Here is a 17,653-nt window from a genome sequence, read left to right on the forward strand (position 1 = left end):
CTCAACACGTTTGGAAATCAATAACGTAACCAACAAGAGTCTATTACTAACAATTATTACTAGTTACCCGTAGCTATGAGCAAATTTCCATAATCTGAAGGTGCCATCATTCACCTTCAACCTTCTCATATTAAAATAATTTTAAAAAGAATAAATATGCAACTTTTTATAAAATGTATTCCTCTCGTGTTACTTCTTAAAAATGTGAAAACAATTTCATTCCAATGACTATTCTATATCACACTTCAGTGCCTAAAATAAGTACACCAAAAAAGCACTAATACATAACACCTGAATTTCAGACAAATAAACTACACAATAATGCAAAAAGAATGAGCAGAAGGACCATAGGATTTAGTCTTCGAAGGAGATCGTGACATGTGACATAATGGCATCCTAGTAGAGATCAAACACAACAAAAATACCTGACACAATTTCTGTCCACAACACATGAACAATAAAAACGAAGCAAGAGAACAACCACTTGATTATGGGATCCAATCTATAACACTCTAATTCATTAAACTACCACAATGGCATTTGGAAAACAAATCTCAAGGTTTTCTAGAGTACAATTCTTTTTATGATAACTCAATATACAATTTTATAAAACAAATCAATAGAATCAAGAATATGGTTTAAATGATTTCTTCTGGCATCGAACTCTCTTAATACTATGCCAGAAGCTTGGCCAAAAACACAAATCAGAGCACAGTTATTTAAAAAAACTGTTTTATTCAATCACTTTGGTCTATTTATCCAGGGCTCCTGAACAACAATATAATGGAAATGACGTTTTATCAAAGACAACTCAAACTGCTTATACATCCTCTACACTAGCAATTCAAATATAACCCTTGCTAATCATGAAGAACATTATACCCAAATCACAGGATGTAAAAACCATTAAATACCGAACAAAATATGAAATATAACTGTATTTAGAGAATCAAACCACCAAAATTGTTTACAAGTAGTCTTAGAACGGGTAAACTAAAACTAAAACACAACTGGGCAAACCAACAAACAGTAAAAAAAAACTAATATCCTCCTTTAAGATCATTGACCACGTCATAGGGAATGGGAGTGACAGTCTCCAATGTAGCTCCTTCAACCATAAAACCTGGTTTGGGACCCTCAGGTTGTCTCTTGGTGCTAATTTTCTCACCCTTTGCCTTAGCATCCGCCTTGAGTTGATCATTCTTGATCTTCCTCAAACGGAACTCCTCGGTGCACCTTGAAGGCATCACGTGCTCAACACGCACATGAATCCTCTTCCTAATAATTCTGTTCCCCACCTGCACAATACAAACTACTTATTTAACACAAATCCCTATTTCAAAAGGCATAACCACGAGTTCAGAACAAAAATATTATAAACTAAAATTAATTTCCTAGGAAGAGACCAAACAAATAAAACAGCATTAGAACACACCAATAGGGTAACAGTAATGCGTCGAAAGAACAAAATACGAATTAGAAAGCACAGCTATAAACATTCAAACCAAACTCAACAATGCATGAAGTATAGAGAAAACCAATAACTAAAACAAAAACAACATGAAAAGAAAAATCCAAATGCATTGAGTATAGATAATACGATGCACAATAGTAAATAGACTTTATGACGAATCCAGAAGAAAAGCAATAACGGCGTTAGGCTTTCCGGGAGAGTGAATACCTGTTTGTTAACCTCGACACCAATGGCGCGTTTGGTGACGTTCCAGACGCGACCGGTGCGGCCATGGTAGAACTTGTGAGGCATACCCTTGTGGACGGCGCCATTAACCTTGATGTCAACGTAGTCGCCGATGTGATAAGTTCGGAGATAAGTGGTGAGGGCGATGGTTCCCTTCTTCCTGAAGGGACGAGAGAATGAATCTCTGGTGCGAGATCTCAAACCGTGACCAGCCGGCATTTTTTCTTACCTAGGGTTTCTCTCTCGCTCTCTGCGTTCGGCTTGGGGTAGACGTAGAAGGAGCTATCAGTCTACATAAACCTGGGTTTTGGGTATGTCCAACGGGCTTTTCATTGGGCTTTTATTAATGGGCTCATTGGTATATCTCGGACCTTAAAAGTCAAAGACCAGCAATTCCCTAATTTTACTTCCATTAAAAAAAGCAAAAAATTGGAAACGAGTGCCTTAAATATTATTTTGTTCAATTTTCAAATCGTGGAGCGTTCTAGTTTACTCTCTCTTTTTGTTTTCTTTTCATGGTAGCTCTTAAAAATAAATAAAATACACGATTTAGATTTAGGTAGTGAAATAACTTTGGTATTAAAAATATTAGATTTAGTTTTAGAAAAATAATTTTAATTCTGAATAGCTGAGAAATATTTTATTTATATATTTTTTCTTTTCAATTTTAAGTTTAAATTAACCTTTTTAATGTTCAAATGATATCATTTAGAATAAACTTAGTTCACATAAAGAGAATATCCATTATTAAAAAAAGAAGAAGATGAAATTAAGTTTCGTAAAACATACCACAACTTTGTTAATGTGGATTGAAATTTAGTAATGATTTTATCTTCAAGTTCCTCTCATCAAATGGAGAGAAAGTTATTAGAGATTGTCATAAAGAACAATGAAACAAACATTCAAGTCAACTTTACAAATAATCTACCTATAAACTATACAAAAATAAAGGAATATAAAAAGATTGTTCTGGCACGTGTCCTAACCAAAAAATCATCAAAAAAAATGGAAAAACAAAACTAAAAGAAAAATAGCTAAAAGAGAAAACCAAATAGCCAAAGATGACTTTATAAAAATAAATGAGTGGTTATCTTCTTCTAATAGTGACCAATCTAAAAGGTGACACACACTTGACTCTCTTTACATGTATTTACATGTATGACCTCTATTATAACTTATGGTTGCTCTTCCCTTTTCCCTTCTGCCATCTCCTTAGACTTTCACCAACGCCTCTCTACAATCATGTTGTTTCTCTCTTAATTTTCTAATACTTTTGTTATAATTGTTTTCTTCTCTATTCATTTCATTCTCTTTATTAGGATTTAAGTTATTTACACATTTAACATATTTTCACTTAAATATTAACTAGAAAACACGTTTGACACGTAAAATAATTTTAATATTATTAAGTCAAAATGACTATTTTAATTAAATTTTTTAATTTGAAAATCAAAAAATGTGTCAAATTTCAAACACGTACCAATTTTAATCTCTTAAAATTTATTGACTAAAAAGCATGTTTAACTCTTTATATGATAGTATTATGTGAAAAAAAAAACATAAATTAGATAATGAAATTATTGTCTTATAATCTCTTCTGTTAATTAGTTATTAACTTCATGTTAGTACAAAATATTGTAACATGTTTAACTCAATCAAGTATTTATTTAAGTGTATTAACAAAATCTGGTAGAGCTACAATAAAAATCATAGACACCTATTATTTATGAATTAAAGAGGTTTTGATTATAATTATTTATCGCTATGTAAAATAGTTAAACAAGTGTTTAGTTTTTATATCCTTCATAAATGACTAAGTGTTCAAACATTAACATTTCATCTCTTAAACCAACAATCAATTTTGTTTAAAAATAATGATGTAATGTAATAGACGTTATGTTGAGTAAGAACCACCACGTGAGACTAACAAAAATTACTGAAAGGGGAAAAACTTGAATAATATAAGATGAGAAATAGAGGAAGTGAAGAAAGGAAAGCAAAGATGTTATTAATTATAAACGTTATGTTACAATAGGAAAGCAGGGTGAATATTCAATAATCTCTATTGGATTTTATTCAATAATATTTTTTGCGAAATTCTAAAGTAAATAAATTCAAGAGTTATTTCATTATAGCATTAACACGTTGTGGGAGTTCTTACGTTCAAACATATGTTCAACTTGAACCAAACACATGATATCAAACAAATAGAAATCAGCGTTATTATGTCCATAAAAATCAAGAAACCTTATATGATAATTTATTATTCGGATAAATAAAAATGAAAACTGTTTAACTCTGCCATTGCATTGTAAATACCTACAAGTCGGAAGGATATCAGTTTTCCACTCCCAAATGGCTGACATGCAGAAAGATTAATATCAAAAAGATTTTGAAAATCCGGTAATGTAACCAACTCCTTTGGTCTTCTCATACTAAATAGTTTTAAAAAATTAGCAGAAAACATATTCTCCAAGATCAAGTAAAAATAAATACCAACTTAGAATAAAATTTATTCCACTCAAGTATGCTTATTTATTCCTTCCCTGGTTCCAGACTCTTCTATACTACAAACTACCAAAATGGCATTGGGAAACCTAATCTCGTTTAGCTTGTGTAGATTATAACTATTTCCACGATGAATCAAGATACAGTATTATGAAACAAAAGAATACAACCAAGATAACGACTAAAATGATTTCACTCTCTCTCTAAGCACAATGAAAGTAGCTTGGAAAATAAACAATTCAGCACAGATATTTACCAAAAATTTTAGTTATATTCAATCACTTCGGTCCACCATCTATCCAGTGCTCTTGAACATTAATATTAATGGAAATGACAATATAGCAAAATTACTCAAACCGCTTTCTCAAACTCCATCCTAGCAATTAAAAAAAAATCATACCCAAGCACATAAGCCAACCATGAAAGAAGAACACTGTTCGCAAATCATAGGATGTAAAACTCATTAAAAACGGAATAAAATAGAACATATAATTGTATTTAGAGAATCAAACAACCAAAATTGTTCACAAGTCGCCTGACAGAGGATAAACTAAAAACAAAAAAACTGGGCAAACCAACAAACAGAAATAAAACTAATATCCTCCTTTAAGATCGTTGACCACATCATAGGGAATGGGAGTGACGGTTTCCAATGTAGCTCCTTCGACCATGAAACCTGGTTTAGGACCCTCAGGTTGTCTCTTGGTGCTAATTTTCTCACCACTTGCCTTGGCATCCGCCTTGAGTTGATCATTCTTGATCTTCCTCAAACGGAACTCCTCGGTGCACCTTGAAGGCATCACGTGCTCAACACGCACATGAATCCTCTTTCTAATAATTCTGTTCCCCACCTGCACAATACAAACTACTTATTGAACACGAAATCTCTCCTATTTCAAAAGGCATAACGACGAGTTCAGAACAAAGAAATTTATAAACTCATATTAATTTTATAGGAAGAGACCACACAAATAAAACAGCAACATTAGAACACACCAATAAGGTAACAATAATCCGTTGAAGGCACGATATACTAACTAGAGAGCAGAGCTGTAAACTTTAAAACTAAAGTCAAGAATACATGGGAATAGATAAAACCTATAACGTAAAGAAAAAAAAAAAATAAATCAAAACGCTTACTATTGATAACGGAAAATATAATATTACGGACAGTATTAAATAGACAATACAACAATACAACGGATCAATAAGAAAAGAAATAACGGCATTAGGGTTTCCAAAAGAATGAATACCTGTTTGTTAACCTCGACACCAATGGCGCGTTTGGTGACATTCCAGACGCGACCGGTGCGGCCATGGTAAAACTTGTGAGGCATACCCTTGTGGACGGCACCGTTAACCTTAATGTCGACATAATCGCCGATGTGGTAAGTTCGAAGATAAGTAGTGAGCGCGATGGTTCCCTTCTTCCTGAAGGGACGAGAGAATGAATCTCTGGTGCGAGATCTCAAACCGTGACCAGCCGGCATTGTTCCTTACCTAGGGTTTCTCTCACTCTGCGCTCGGCTTTGGGTAGAAGGAGCTATCAGTCTTCAAAACCATCTTTACATTTTCTTTTATAGTGGAGCAGATTGTTAGGGTTTTGGATATGTCCAACGGGCTTTTCCTTGGGCTTTTATTAATGGACTCACTGGTATATCTTAGACCTAGCAATTCTCTAATTATACTCCCATTTTTTTTAAAATCATGATACCAGTGTCTTAAATATAATTTTAATTATTTTTTCAAATTGTAGAGTATATTAATAAGATTTTGTACTTTTTTGTGCTTTTTTATATTTTTTGTTGTTGCATGGTAACTCTTAAGATTACATAAAATAGACTATTTAGGCAATGAAACATAGTTAACTTCAAAGATATTAGATTTGGTTCTAGAAAAATAATTTTAATTATGGTTGGCTAAGAAATATGTTATTTATATTATTTTTTTCAATTTTATTTTAATTTTAATTTTTTATTTTTCAAAATTTAAGATTATATCATTTAGAAGAAAGCTATCCTAGTTTTGAGTCAAAATTCATACAATCTCTTTTAATTCATTATCACAAAAAACTACAAAATTGAGTTTGGTAGAACATACCACAGCTTCGTTAATTGTGGATTTAAGCTTAGTAATAATTTTATCATCGAGCTCCTGTCATTAAATGGAGGAAAAAGTATTGAAGATTGTCATAAACAATGAAACAAACCTTCTATCACAATTAACGTTTACAGGTAATACTCATATATTACGGTGATATATATATATATATATATATATATGTGTGTGTGTGTGTGTGACTATACCAATTTTAGGTGTGACTTTGGTATTTAAAAAGTACCTAAAGTTGCCTTACTTTTATCGTTCTTCTTTTCATGAGTTAAATTGGTTCATTATTTTAATATTTAATGAAGTGAAAAAAAAAAAAAACTTTTTTAAGGACCAACCAAATAATTTAAAAATTCAAACTATTCAAATTCACAATAAAAGAACCAAGTAATTTTGGTATTCACAATAACATTCATTCCATTCTATGATCTATTTTTGACGTCAGAATTCAAGTACATAATAATCGGCATTGAATCAAACAACATTGTTGACCACAATGGCGAAAATTTAAAGCGAGGAGACAATGCCACGCCACCTCTTGCAGTTCAAATTGGCCTTCAAGAGGCATGGATCTATACTGAATTTATTTTCAGCAGTGGCAACCTTGATTAGAACAAGATACATTTATATATACATTCAGCAAGTTGAATTACAAGCAGGTACACCTAATCTTACCAACTGTAATAGTTAGTGTCAAGCAATTGCCAACATACAATCGTAAACTACAACAGTGGAAGACTAGCTTGATGCCCCTGCACAATGAAAGAAAAAGGGACTCAAGTTAAACCAAGCGTTCACCATATATATTTATTAAAAGAGGCACTTCAAGATAACAGCTACAGCCAGTTATCTTTTGTTTCGGAAAAGAAATTTAGAGCTTGTAAAAATTGCACCCTTGGTCAGAATAGCTCAAGAAAACAAGATTGAATTTAAATTTAAATAGGAGAAAATATTACTTATCAAGCAAGCACTTTCATTATCTAGGCTGGAAAAGCAAAATTCAATTCCGAAGTCAGACGTCCAAATTTGTTTTAAAATACTGTATTAAATTCTATTCATCGCTAGCAGCACGACAATCTTGATTTGCTAATGCACGATACCTGATGTTCTCGAAGCAGATAAATTATCTGTAGCTCTACTAGAATTCCCTGTCTGAGCTTTGCTTTCCTCCCTTGAAACTCCAAGTGACCTAAGTTTGGATGATCTGATTGAATTTATCAAGGGAGCATCTTCATCCTCCTCCTCATGTCTTCTCCCTTCGTCTTGTGCATCTTGTTCATATGCACTGATGGAATCCTCGTCTTCGCTTGAACTTTGGTCATCAAAAAGCTTCTTTCCTGGTATGTTTTGCCTCTTTCGTGGCCGGCCCCTACGCCTAACAGAAACCCCTTCTTTTTCATCTGAAAAATTAACCAATTTGTGCCCAAAAGAGTTAGTAATTAAAAGCATTCCAAAGAATTGTAAAAAATGATTATTTCACTAAAAAGGCCTTTACGAACCAAACATACTGTATATAGTCATCATTGTAATCTTAAGTACATCATGTAGCACACAGAAAAAAGGGAGAAGATATTTGATGTCAATAAAATATTATCAAAATTATGAAAAATATAAAACCGTAGCAAGATGGGATGCTAAAGGAAAACTTCATTTCATATGTTGTGCTCGTGCAGGCAGGCAACTCAGAAGTATTATGACTACCACTGAATGAAGCACATATTAGACACAGGCAATTTGTCTAATCATGGAAACTGAAACACAAGTACAAAACCCGAAAACTAGAGCCAAAAAGAAATGAACATGTAAAAGAACTACGGATTTACAATTGTAAATGCATAGTTTTGAAATTAGCGTCATATTTACCAAAAGCATACATTTATATCTGAGCACATTAATAAGGTCATACGGACCACCTGCACATGATCAATTTCGCTGCAACTATGCTACAACAGTGACAAAGTCATCACTAAACATCTAATCGTATCTGAACGCATTAATAAGGTCATACTCACCACCTGCACTGTGCACGATCAATTTCACTGCCAGTATGCTACAACAGCGGCTAAGTCATCACTAAACATATAATAGCAACTTAACTTCGATTTGTTCTCAAGTACCTAACCTTAGAACCAAATTTAATTATACAGAATCCCAAGTACCTACCTTAGAACCTATTTTATTTGCTTAAGAAATAAAATTATGCACTGTCCATGCACTTTGAAGGATCCCCTAACGAATATATCTGAGTTTCTTGGTCCTATCACTTTTCAGTAAAGAATATCTTTTATACAGGGTCCTAACCAGCGCATGTTATAAATCATGCCATGTTTGGCTTTGAAGAGAGAAATAGAGTGAGTGAAAATAGAGAAGAAATAAATTAGAAGAGCAATAGGTAAAGAAATAAAATTAAATGTTAAGTTGTTATGAACAGTAGAAACAGGAAAGAAATAGGGCTTTTTGAAAGTTGAGCAATTTGATTGAGTTGATAAGAGATCAATTATTTGGATAGTTAATACTCATTATACCCGGGCACCTTATGCAACACAAACCAAACATACAGGGAAAAATAGTAATTTATTTTTAAATTTTTTTGCCTATCGTCTTCAATTATTTCCCATCCTCTTCACCAAACTAACAAATCTATTTCAATAACAGGTAAATAACAAAGTCAGCAAAGCCCAGCCAAGCATATTATATGCAGAATGAACTTACAAACGACAACTAGTTAACCAAGTCGAATCTGGAAAAAAGAATTTGGCAAATGTTATTCACTAGTTAAATATTGGCTTGAACCTTCCAAAATTTGCAAAATAAATAATCACTATGTCATATATTATGTTTCACTCAGATAAAACCCATGATTGCTTAATGACGGAAAGTATTTGGCTGTCTGGTACATACCTAAGAATGAAAAAAAAAATGTATAAATTACCTTGAAATCCCTCATTCTTCGCACATTTTTCTCGTAAGTAGGCAATAAATGTGTGGAAGGGACGCCATCCACTGGGATTTTCCTCCGTATTGACATTTTGTGCTCTTTGTTGAACATCATTCAATCTTATTTCATAAAGAACATGCATCAAAATGTGTATTGCTACAAATAGTTATAAATAACACCAGCACATGAGAAACAAACTCTTACATGTCATTTAAATCTGGTGCAGGGAGTTTTGGCAAAAAATGAAGCACTGCCTCTTCAAGAAATGACAACTGTTTTGGGGCATCAATAAAAGCATATTCAATGCCATCCCTGACGACTTTTAAAATTTCAGGCCTGTATTTCATCCGAGCAGCACCAATAAATGTTCCAGAAAGCCTAGCAGCCAGATCTTTACATCCTAAAGGATTGTTTTCGGAAGAACCATTTTCACTACCAGAGATATTGACCGGAAGGCGATGGTATGCCTGCCAAATAAATTGGTGAAGATTTATAAAAAGAACCATAGAAGATGGGACAGGAGGGTGGAATATAAATATGGTGTTCCTCCTGAGGAAAAGGATGGTGAAAACTAGACCTTCATTTCCAATCAGTGCAAACTAAAATTCCAGAAAGCATGCAAAGACAACCTCAGTTGAACCACTTCTTGGAAGGAAGTGAATCCTATGTTCAGCTATGTCAACATTGAGCCCAAGCTTAAATAGAAAAATTAAAGGGTTTGAAATTGGAAGCGCTCCAAAATATAATATTCATTTTGTTTCTTAGGTATAGTACCGTTCCTTTTTATCAAGATAAAGAATCTCCTTAGCAATTAGAGGCAAATATTTATTTATATGTCTTACTTTAAAAGTAAAATATTGCAAGTAACTTTTGTATTCAGATTTCAAGTAAATAGGAGTGTCATCACAAGAATAAAATGAGTTCATGTCAATTTGTGCTAAGCAAGAATAATACACTCGTGAGTTGCTTTTGCATTTAGATTTAAAGTAAACAGGACACATGGCTAAAATTGGACTGTTTATCATTGCTAAAATAGAACTTGCAAAGACAAAAGAAAACCCAACTATATCTACCATTTAGGAAATGCGCCAAAAGACTAACCTTTTTAAGCGCTTCCAGAAAAATGAAAGCCAAATCAACATCCTTTTTCTTCAAAACTGTGATCAGATGCTTTACAATCTCAGTCACACTAGTCCCATGCATCACAAAATGAGAAATAATCTCAGAAGCAAGATCCTCCTACATCAGGAATAGTCAAATTTTGACATCAAAAGACATTTCACAAGCAACATTTCCCAATAAAAAGAAGAAATATTCATAACTTTACATAAACAAAATAACAATCCACCTTTGGAACAACATCATTTGCAATCAGCTTTGCAGCAGCAATCATCACAGCATCTCTATTTGTCTCCACAGCATACTCTTTATTAACATCTTCATCTTCTGCGTCATCTAAAAATTGATTGGCAGGCAAGTGAAAGAGACATCACTAAATCAATAACACCAATTTTATAAGCAATGCATACTTCAAGTGCCAAGTTCAAACTACAGACAGTACACAAAAAATTGTGTAGTTTCAATTTAATTACAAAACATAAGATGAATCTCAGTACTAGTCCATCACACCAGTCCATGTTCACCTGAAATAATAAGCTGTTGTTGACAAAGTTCCCAAAACTTCCGAAGCATAATTGCATCTGGCTGATATCCGAGTGTTTCTAGCTGTGTCTTTCTGAAATTTGTTGTTCTAAATAAGAACCATGTTTCTGCAAGTATGGTGCATACCTTCGGCCATAAAATATTCATCAGACCAAATCAAGAGAATGGAGACATGTATTTATAATCAACAAAGAAAAAAGGAGACAAATTGGAGCCCTCTTACTCTGCATGCAAGTTCACTTCCAGGTTTACCCCCTTCCTTGTTGTCAGCGGCCAAGTTGAGAAAGTACTCAAGTTCTTGTAACAAGGTATCACGCTTAGACAAAAGAGAAGTTAAGGATGCGCTAGAAACAGCTTCTTCATTTGCTATAGACTGTAGACTCCAAGCCAGATGCAAATACATGTTCAGAAGCAGGAAACCAACAACCTGAATTTGAATGAGCAGAAAATTAATAATCGAACACAAGTAACTATGTCACAAAAAACAAACAACCATTGTGAGAAACCACTTGCTCACCTCATCCTCCATATTATTCCTAGAACCACGTAGCACACTGACAATGTCTTCATACAGGCTATCAATAGGTACAGATCTTTTCAGTTGCAGTTCATACAACCTCTTCAAGTTTACAAGAAGAGAATATTCATCACCACCATCCTGCAGTGTCATCTCACTATATGTTAAGTTTCTTCTACAAGAAGCTAAAGTAACAAAAGTTATGAAATTTGAATTGCATAGAACATACCACTACTTCCTTAATAGCAGATTTCAGCTTAGCAATGATTTCATCTTCAAGTTCCTTTAATTTAATACGAGCAAAATCTTGCAATTCACCTTGACTTTCCATGCAACAAAAATCAATTGCCTTCACACAAGCCCTAAGAGGGTCTTTGTCACCATGCTTAAAAAATGCGTCTTTCATGAGCTGGAGTAAGTTTTTGAAATTCTGAAAAGCAACACTAATCAGGTTTTTCCGAAACAACATAGAAAATCTAAAATGACAGAAAAATTCACCAACCTGTTCCTGCCTCTTCAAGGAATAATATTCAAGATTCATATGCAAAACAATCTCAACCAGTGATGACACTTTTGCTTTATCTGAAATGTACTTTCGCAAGAGTAATGGGTATGACTTCATCATAGCCACAGTTATTTCCTGTTTGTTATTTTCAAATACATCCTGTCATTAATTGGAGGAAAGAAATTAGGGGCTGTCACAATGAACAATAAAACAAACCTTCCATCACAATGAATGTTTTCAAATAGTACTCGGTTGTTACTGATTGAGTATCCAAAAAATGCATTCTTTGGTAACAAAAGTAATTTAACGCAATGAATTCCTGAAGCAATCAGATAGATAATTACACTTCAAAAACACAATAAAAAATCCAAAATAAATTAGAAATGACAATAAGAATAAAGTTATATATACTGTACATGAAAGCATGGATTACTAAATTATGTCAAAATAAACATTAAACATCATGTGCAACACTCACATTAAAAACCACTATAAAAAAATCATTGGATGTTGGAGTTAATAAAACAAATACGTCATATTTAGATTTCAAAAGTTTAAAAGCCAAGATGGCACAAACCTTTTGGGCTTTGTTGTAGTATTGCTTTCTGTTATCCGTAGCAGGGACAATCCTCTCTCCAACAGCTTTCTTCACAGATGCACACAGGAGCCGCACCAAGTTTGTTGCATCACTGTCAGATAGCTCTACTGATGGATTTTCATCAAGCAGCAATGTTATGATGCACTTCCAATCCTGCAAACAAAATATCAAGTACTATCAAGAAACCACTAAACAGTACAACACTAACTATTACCAGAACAATTTTAGGTGCAGCATTGGCATAATATCCAGAGGACAGCAATTCCTGAACATACAGACGATGTGCAAAAGATATACATCGTACAAAAACTCAGAAGAGTGAGATCATACCCAGGACTTCAGATTTGTACTCAATCTACATTTGTGGAATCTTTAAAAAGTAGTAAGAATTTATTAGGAAGATATATGTGACAAATTCATTAGGAACAGCACTGCTTAATTAACAAAAGTTCCAGGTAAGGCATGTCCTAGCCAGGATTGGAATATTCTAGAATTTTTCACCAAATAGCAACATGCCTAAGCAAGGCAGGAACTCTAGAATTTGTTACCTATTATAAGCTAGAATTTGTTACCTATTATAAGAATGCAATACTCTAAAATATTTTTATCCTTCTATCCCATACCTTGCGTTTACCTACAATAAAGCACATCCTAGCCAGGATTGGAATATTCAGTTCAGAGATGCGTGAGTAGGCAGTTAAAAGGCATGATGGTCAAAAGGAGGGGGCATCACTTTATTCAATATTTTTCCTAGTATTAACAAGGCTTACATACCTTTATAGCGGCCATGTATTCCCACACATCATCAATTACGTAAATACTCAAAATTGGATCTTGAGGGAACTCCTCCAGAATTCGCAACATTCTCTTTAGATGGACCTCAGAGTTATTGACAGTTTCATCTGTAAAAAAAAATTGTCTCATCACAATTTTATCTTTGTCAAAATAATGGTATTCAATACAAAAGTGAAAATACATGGATTGACTTAAGACCTTTTGATCCTGATTGGAAGGTATTAAATTTTTGAGCAATTAAGTGATCATACACTAATGCTCCTATTGCATGCCTGATTTCTGGGGGATCATCAATCAACAAATCATACAAAGGACCCAAGTCATCTTCAGGAATAAGTTGATGTCTGCAGTGAACCAAAGATACAATTGATTCAATTAACAATTTACAATCTATTGCATAAAAACTCACAAGTAAATAGTTAATATATATCAATTATAAAAAGGATTGAAATTCAGACCTTAGTAGTTGCTTAACAAGACCTATGGCATGAACAGCCACAGAAACATCAATGTCATCAGCCAGCTCAATCATCCGGCCCGAAAATCTTTCAGTAAATAAGCTAAGGGTTGGTACATTATCATCCACCTCATAGAGATTTTGCAGGGCGTTTATAGAAGACTTTCTTACACCAGCATTCTACAAATTGGAGGGTGGGAGAAAAAGTTACAGCAAGACAGTAAGTTGTGCAGTACATGAACAATTAAATGTTGCATGATAAGAACATAAAAATATGTTCAATACTTTGTCATTCAGCGTCCATCCAAGATATTTCAAGTACAAATCCTGCAGAAAAAGTGATGGATATGAAAGGATCCATGCACCCAATGATTCAATGCATGACATTCTAATATTTGGGTCAATGTCTCTGTACCGGTGCACAAATAACCTTCAAAAAAAATTAAATGGGCAGGTTAAATCTACAGCCACAACAAATTCAATACTGGTGATAATCTTTTCCTTTAAATAAAAACAATCTTAGTTTAGTATACTCGTACCCAGTAAAAATCTTGCGCATCATCTCCTCCAACAAAGTTATTCTCTCGTGAGTGTCAGAAAACCTTTTATTTAGTGACTCCACTCGAGGCCCCTCAGTTCTTTTCTTTTTCTCAGCATCCAACTGTCTACGAGTAGTCTCTCTTTGAGCACCAAGCATATTAGCGATGGTAATGTATGATGAGACCAGCCTAAGACCCATCAGTGATGCAACTTGACGGTAAACTCTTGGAGGGGTGCTACATAGGTACAGAAGCAGATGAGTCATGGTATATATATTTTCATAGGGTCAGAAGTTTGAAGTAAGCTCACTAACCATGACAATGCAATGATATAGTCCATGCACTTGTCAAATAAAACTTGATCAAACAATGGCCCATGCTGACATTCCCGAACCAAATTATCCCAGAATGACTCTAGATTCTCTTTGAAGTTCTTAATTTCTTTCTTTTTGGAATTCTGATAATCTTCAACTGTACCCTAAAATGTCAAAAGGTAACAAAAGAGAGGATAAAGGTCCACCATCTAACCAATTATTTGAGTACTATGTCAAAATAGAAGATGTCAAAGACTTGGCAATTGTATACTATTGGCCTTAGCACTGCTTAAAAATATGTAAATAAAAAAAAAAACGAACAATAAACAGGAAACAAAAATAAAAGGGAATAAGTCGTATACTCTTTTAGCACAATTGACCAGAGCAATTACAACTTCATCAACATCAGTCTCATCCACGAGATCACTTTTATCGTAGTACTTGGCTCCACATGCCTACACTTAAAATTTCACTATGTTACTATCCGTAAGCGTTCATAAATCAATAAGGGTATTTACGAACAATGATGATAATAAAGTTTCCAACTTATTTTCAAGTCTACCTTTCACCTTTTATTTATATGAATGAAACTATAATGTCCAATGTTAGTAGTCCTACATACTTTGAAACTGCTTGGGAATTGCATATTACCTCAAACAGCATTGTAAGGAGATCAACCATTGCAGGTTTCGGATCCTTTTCATAGCGCTCAACCCAAAATTTGACCGCATGAGGAATAAACTTGCCATTTCCTTTTATCACCTCTACAGAAAATCACACAATAAAATTAGCCCCGGTCCGATTACTGCACAACAAACTCTACCATGCCAAGTAAAACGACATACCTAATTACATACACACGGCATTTAAAAACTATTTCATAACAAAAAAAAAAACTAAGCATATTTTCTCTAATCACAGTATCAACAAAACGGTGCAGATATCAACTGTATAAGTTAAAAATCTGAACCCTAGATATTTGAGCAGTAAGAAAAGTAGCAGAGAGTGTTCAGTTTACCAATTAGGGTTTGGTCAGAGGGTTTGTGCGCCACACTAGAGGTTCCTTCCGAAGCGCGACCTCGCTTGAATTTGTTGCGCCCTTCGTCGAAATCGTCGGGCGAACTCTCTCGGTACGCGTGTTCGGTGGTCTTGTCGCGGTTCATGGCGTCGCCGTCGTGCTCCTTGGGGAGGTGTTTGGGAGGTCTGCCCCTCTTCTGCTTAATTTGAAAGAAGCGAAACAAAATTAGGTCAAATCACTGCACGATTGAGAAGAGAAAAGAAGGGACAAGCAAGAATGCTAAGTGTGAGATCGGAAACTGACACGAGGGGGTCGATTTGAAGCTTCAGAAGGTGGAGCTGGATCTTCCATCTGCTAACGATGCTCTTTCAACACAGCGAATCAACGATTTCACACTCTGAGTCCTGGTGGAGAAGAAGTAGCAGCAACTAGGATGAAGAGTTCTGGCACTCCAAATAATAGTTAAGAAATCTCCCGCCAATTCACAACTATTTACCATCCAAATCCACACCCAACCAAAACCACATGGTGCGTAAAATCGAACCGAACCGATTCAACCGAACAATGGTAGACACGGGTTCGATTAAAAATTGAGATTTTTCTGGTGAATGGAAAGAAAATTTGAGTTATTTCATATTATAGTTTCAATTTTATTTTACAGTTGTAAATTCAATAATATTTTGAATATGTAGAACTTGAATCCATCTAACTCTAAAAATAATAATTATTACATGGTATAATCTTCTAATTCTTATATTATTTATACGTTTTCGTCTATTTATTAATTTTTATTTTATTTTATCAGGTGATCCAATTTGAACTAAATCAAATTGATTTTTGCTATACTAATTTAAATTGAGTCAAATAAATTTTATAAATAATAGAAATATGTGATAAACCGATTTGGAATATTACTAATTCCGAATTTATTTTCATCAAAATTTATACAAATATTTTGTTCTCAATTTCATTGGACCCTCCATTGAGATGTGTGAAGAATAGTTTAAAATGGTGCTATCTTTATAGCCTTTTTTATGTAACTATAATTTTAAGCGAGTTGCTTATTATATATTTTTATTTCGAAGTATGTTTACGTTTTATTAATTTGTTTACATAGTCCTAACTAATAATTTTTTCGTATTAATTAAATTAAGAATGTAATTAAAAAAGTATGTATCATCTTAAAAAATTAAGAATTAGTGTGACCATTTATGCTTTGAGCGTCTCTTGCAACTTTTGAAATCCGTGATAATTTTATTAAGTTGTTTCCACTTTTATTGAGTGGCCTCTCCAGCACACAATGCAATGCAGTTGTATTGTAACTGCTCTAATTCACAAGTTAACAAATTGGTCATGTGTGCCTAATATGGTAAAGGTGTCACTAGAGCCAAGAAGGGTAAATTTGATTGTAAAATTATTAAAATGGTGCAACTCTTAAAAAAATTCGAGATTTGATAAGTCATGACATGTTGCCATAACTTTATAACAAAAAAATTGTACAAAAATTATTTCGCTGCGGCTAAAATGAATTCGTGTCAAATTTGTACGATTTGTTTGAAAAAATTAAAGTTATTGTAGCTTGAAACTACTTTGATTAAAGTTAATTATGTTTTTAATCTAATAATAAACTTGTGTCATGTTTGTATAGTTTTAGTTGTGTTGTGAAGTGTATTGAAGTCGTGAAATGTTGCAACAACTTTTGTGTCTGTAGATTGTACTCAAAGTGTGCAAAATTAAAAAGACTTATTTATTATTGAAGTCTTTGGTGTTTAGCACAATTTCACTATGTTACCATATCATTCTCATTTTTCACTTATGTATAATAAAAGTGATGAACAAGATTAGCTTTTCTTTTATTGTGTAATAAATTTATTTAAGATGTAATGAAGAAATAAATAAATATTAAATGAAGGTAAAGAAAAATAATCTTTGAATGTGGTAAATATTATAGATTGAAAGTTTATAAGAAAAAATAATGAATTGAAAATACAGTA

At 33.5% G+C, this 17,653-nt stretch overlaps 3 protein-coding genes across 3 annotated transcripts; all 3 read right to left on the minus strand.

Moving 5' to 3' along the window:
* Window positions 1-895: 895 nt before the first annotated feature.
* On the minus strand, window positions 896-1,986 carry LOC114184624 (60S ribosomal protein L21-2). Its single transcript, XM_028071945.1, has 2 exons — window positions 1,682-1,986; window positions 896-1,298 (listed from the first exon to the last, which is right to left on the minus strand). Exons 1-2 carry the CDS (start codon window positions 1,916-1,918, stop codon window positions 1,041-1,043), a joined length of 495 nt encoding a protein of 164 aa, XP_027927746.1. The 5' UTR covers window positions 1,919-1,986; the 3' UTR covers window positions 896-1,040.
* A 2,657-nt stretch (window positions 1,987-4,643) lies between these two features.
* Window positions 4,644-5,773, minus strand: LOC114184616 (60S ribosomal protein L21-1). The gene is made up of 2 exons (XM_028071936.1): window positions 5,461-5,773; window positions 4,644-5,058 (listed from the first exon to the last, which is right to left on the minus strand). The coding sequence occupies exons 1-2, from the start codon at window positions 5,695-5,697 to the stop codon at window positions 4,801-4,803; spliced, it is 495 nt and encodes a 164-aa protein (XP_027927737.1). The 5' UTR covers window positions 5,698-5,773; the 3' UTR covers window positions 4,644-4,800.
* Window positions 5,774-6,707: 934 nt separating this feature from the next.
* On the minus strand, window positions 6,708-16,250 carry LOC114184689 (sister-chromatid cohesion protein 3). Its single transcript, XM_028072007.1, has 22 exons — window positions 15,963-16,250; window positions 15,660-15,855; window positions 15,293-15,405; window positions 15,004-15,096; window positions 14,642-14,805; window positions 14,328-14,564; window positions 14,074-14,218; window positions 13,790-13,968; window positions 13,530-13,675; window positions 13,311-13,438; window positions 12,516-12,689; window positions 11,936-12,097; window positions 11,663-11,863; window positions 11,434-11,574; window positions 11,140-11,343; window positions 10,898-11,042; window positions 10,603-10,709; window positions 10,356-10,493; window positions 9,459-9,721; window positions 9,249-9,373; window positions 7,417-7,716; window positions 6,708-7,068 (listed from the first exon to the last, which is right to left on the minus strand). Exons 1-22 carry the CDS (start codon window positions 16,008-16,010, stop codon window positions 7,055-7,057), a joined length of 3,423 nt encoding a protein of 1,140 aa, XP_027927808.1. The 5' UTR covers window positions 16,011-16,250; the 3' UTR covers window positions 6,708-7,054.
* Between the last annotated feature and the right edge of the window lie 1,403 nt (window positions 16,251-17,653).

The sequence above is a fragment of the Vigna unguiculata genome, chromosome 1 (genome assembly GCF_004118075.2).
Source record: "Vigna unguiculata cultivar IT97K-499-35 chromosome 1, ASM411807v1, whole genome shotgun sequence".
NCBI lineage: Eukaryota > Viridiplantae > Streptophyta > Magnoliopsida > Fabales > Fabaceae > Vigna > Vigna unguiculata.

Excerpts from the sequence above, each read along its gene's own strand:
- LOC114184616 (XM_028071936.1), bottom strand. The coding sequence starts at position 5,697 with ATGCCGGCTGGTCACGGTTTGAGATCTCGCACCAGAGATTCATTCTCT. Across the intron at positions 5,059-5,460 it reads GTGTCGAGGTTAACAAACAG|GTGGGGAACAGAATTATTAG; the intron begins GTATTCATTCTT and ends TGTATTGTGCAG.
- LOC114184624 (XM_028071945.1), bottom strand. The coding sequence starts at position 1,918 with ATGCCGGCTGGTCACGGTTTGAGATCTCGCACCAGAGATTCATTCTCT. Across the intron at positions 1,299-1,681 it reads GTGTCGAGGTTAACAAACAG|GTGGGGAACAGAATTATTAG; the intron begins GTATTCACTCTC and ends TGTATTGTGCAG.
- LOC114184689 (XM_028072007.1), bottom strand. The coding sequence starts at position 16,010 with ATGGAAGATCCAGCTCCACCTTCTGAAGCTTCAAATCGACCCCCTCGT. Across the intron at positions 15,097-15,292 it reads TCCTTACAATGCTGTTTGAG|GCATGTGGAGCCAAGTACTA; the intron begins GTAATATGCAAT and ends TTTTAAGTGTAG. Across the intron at positions 13,439-13,529 it reads CTTCCAATCAGGATCAAAAG|ATGAAACTGTCAATAACTCT; the intron begins GTCTTAAGTCAA and ends TTTTTTTTACAG.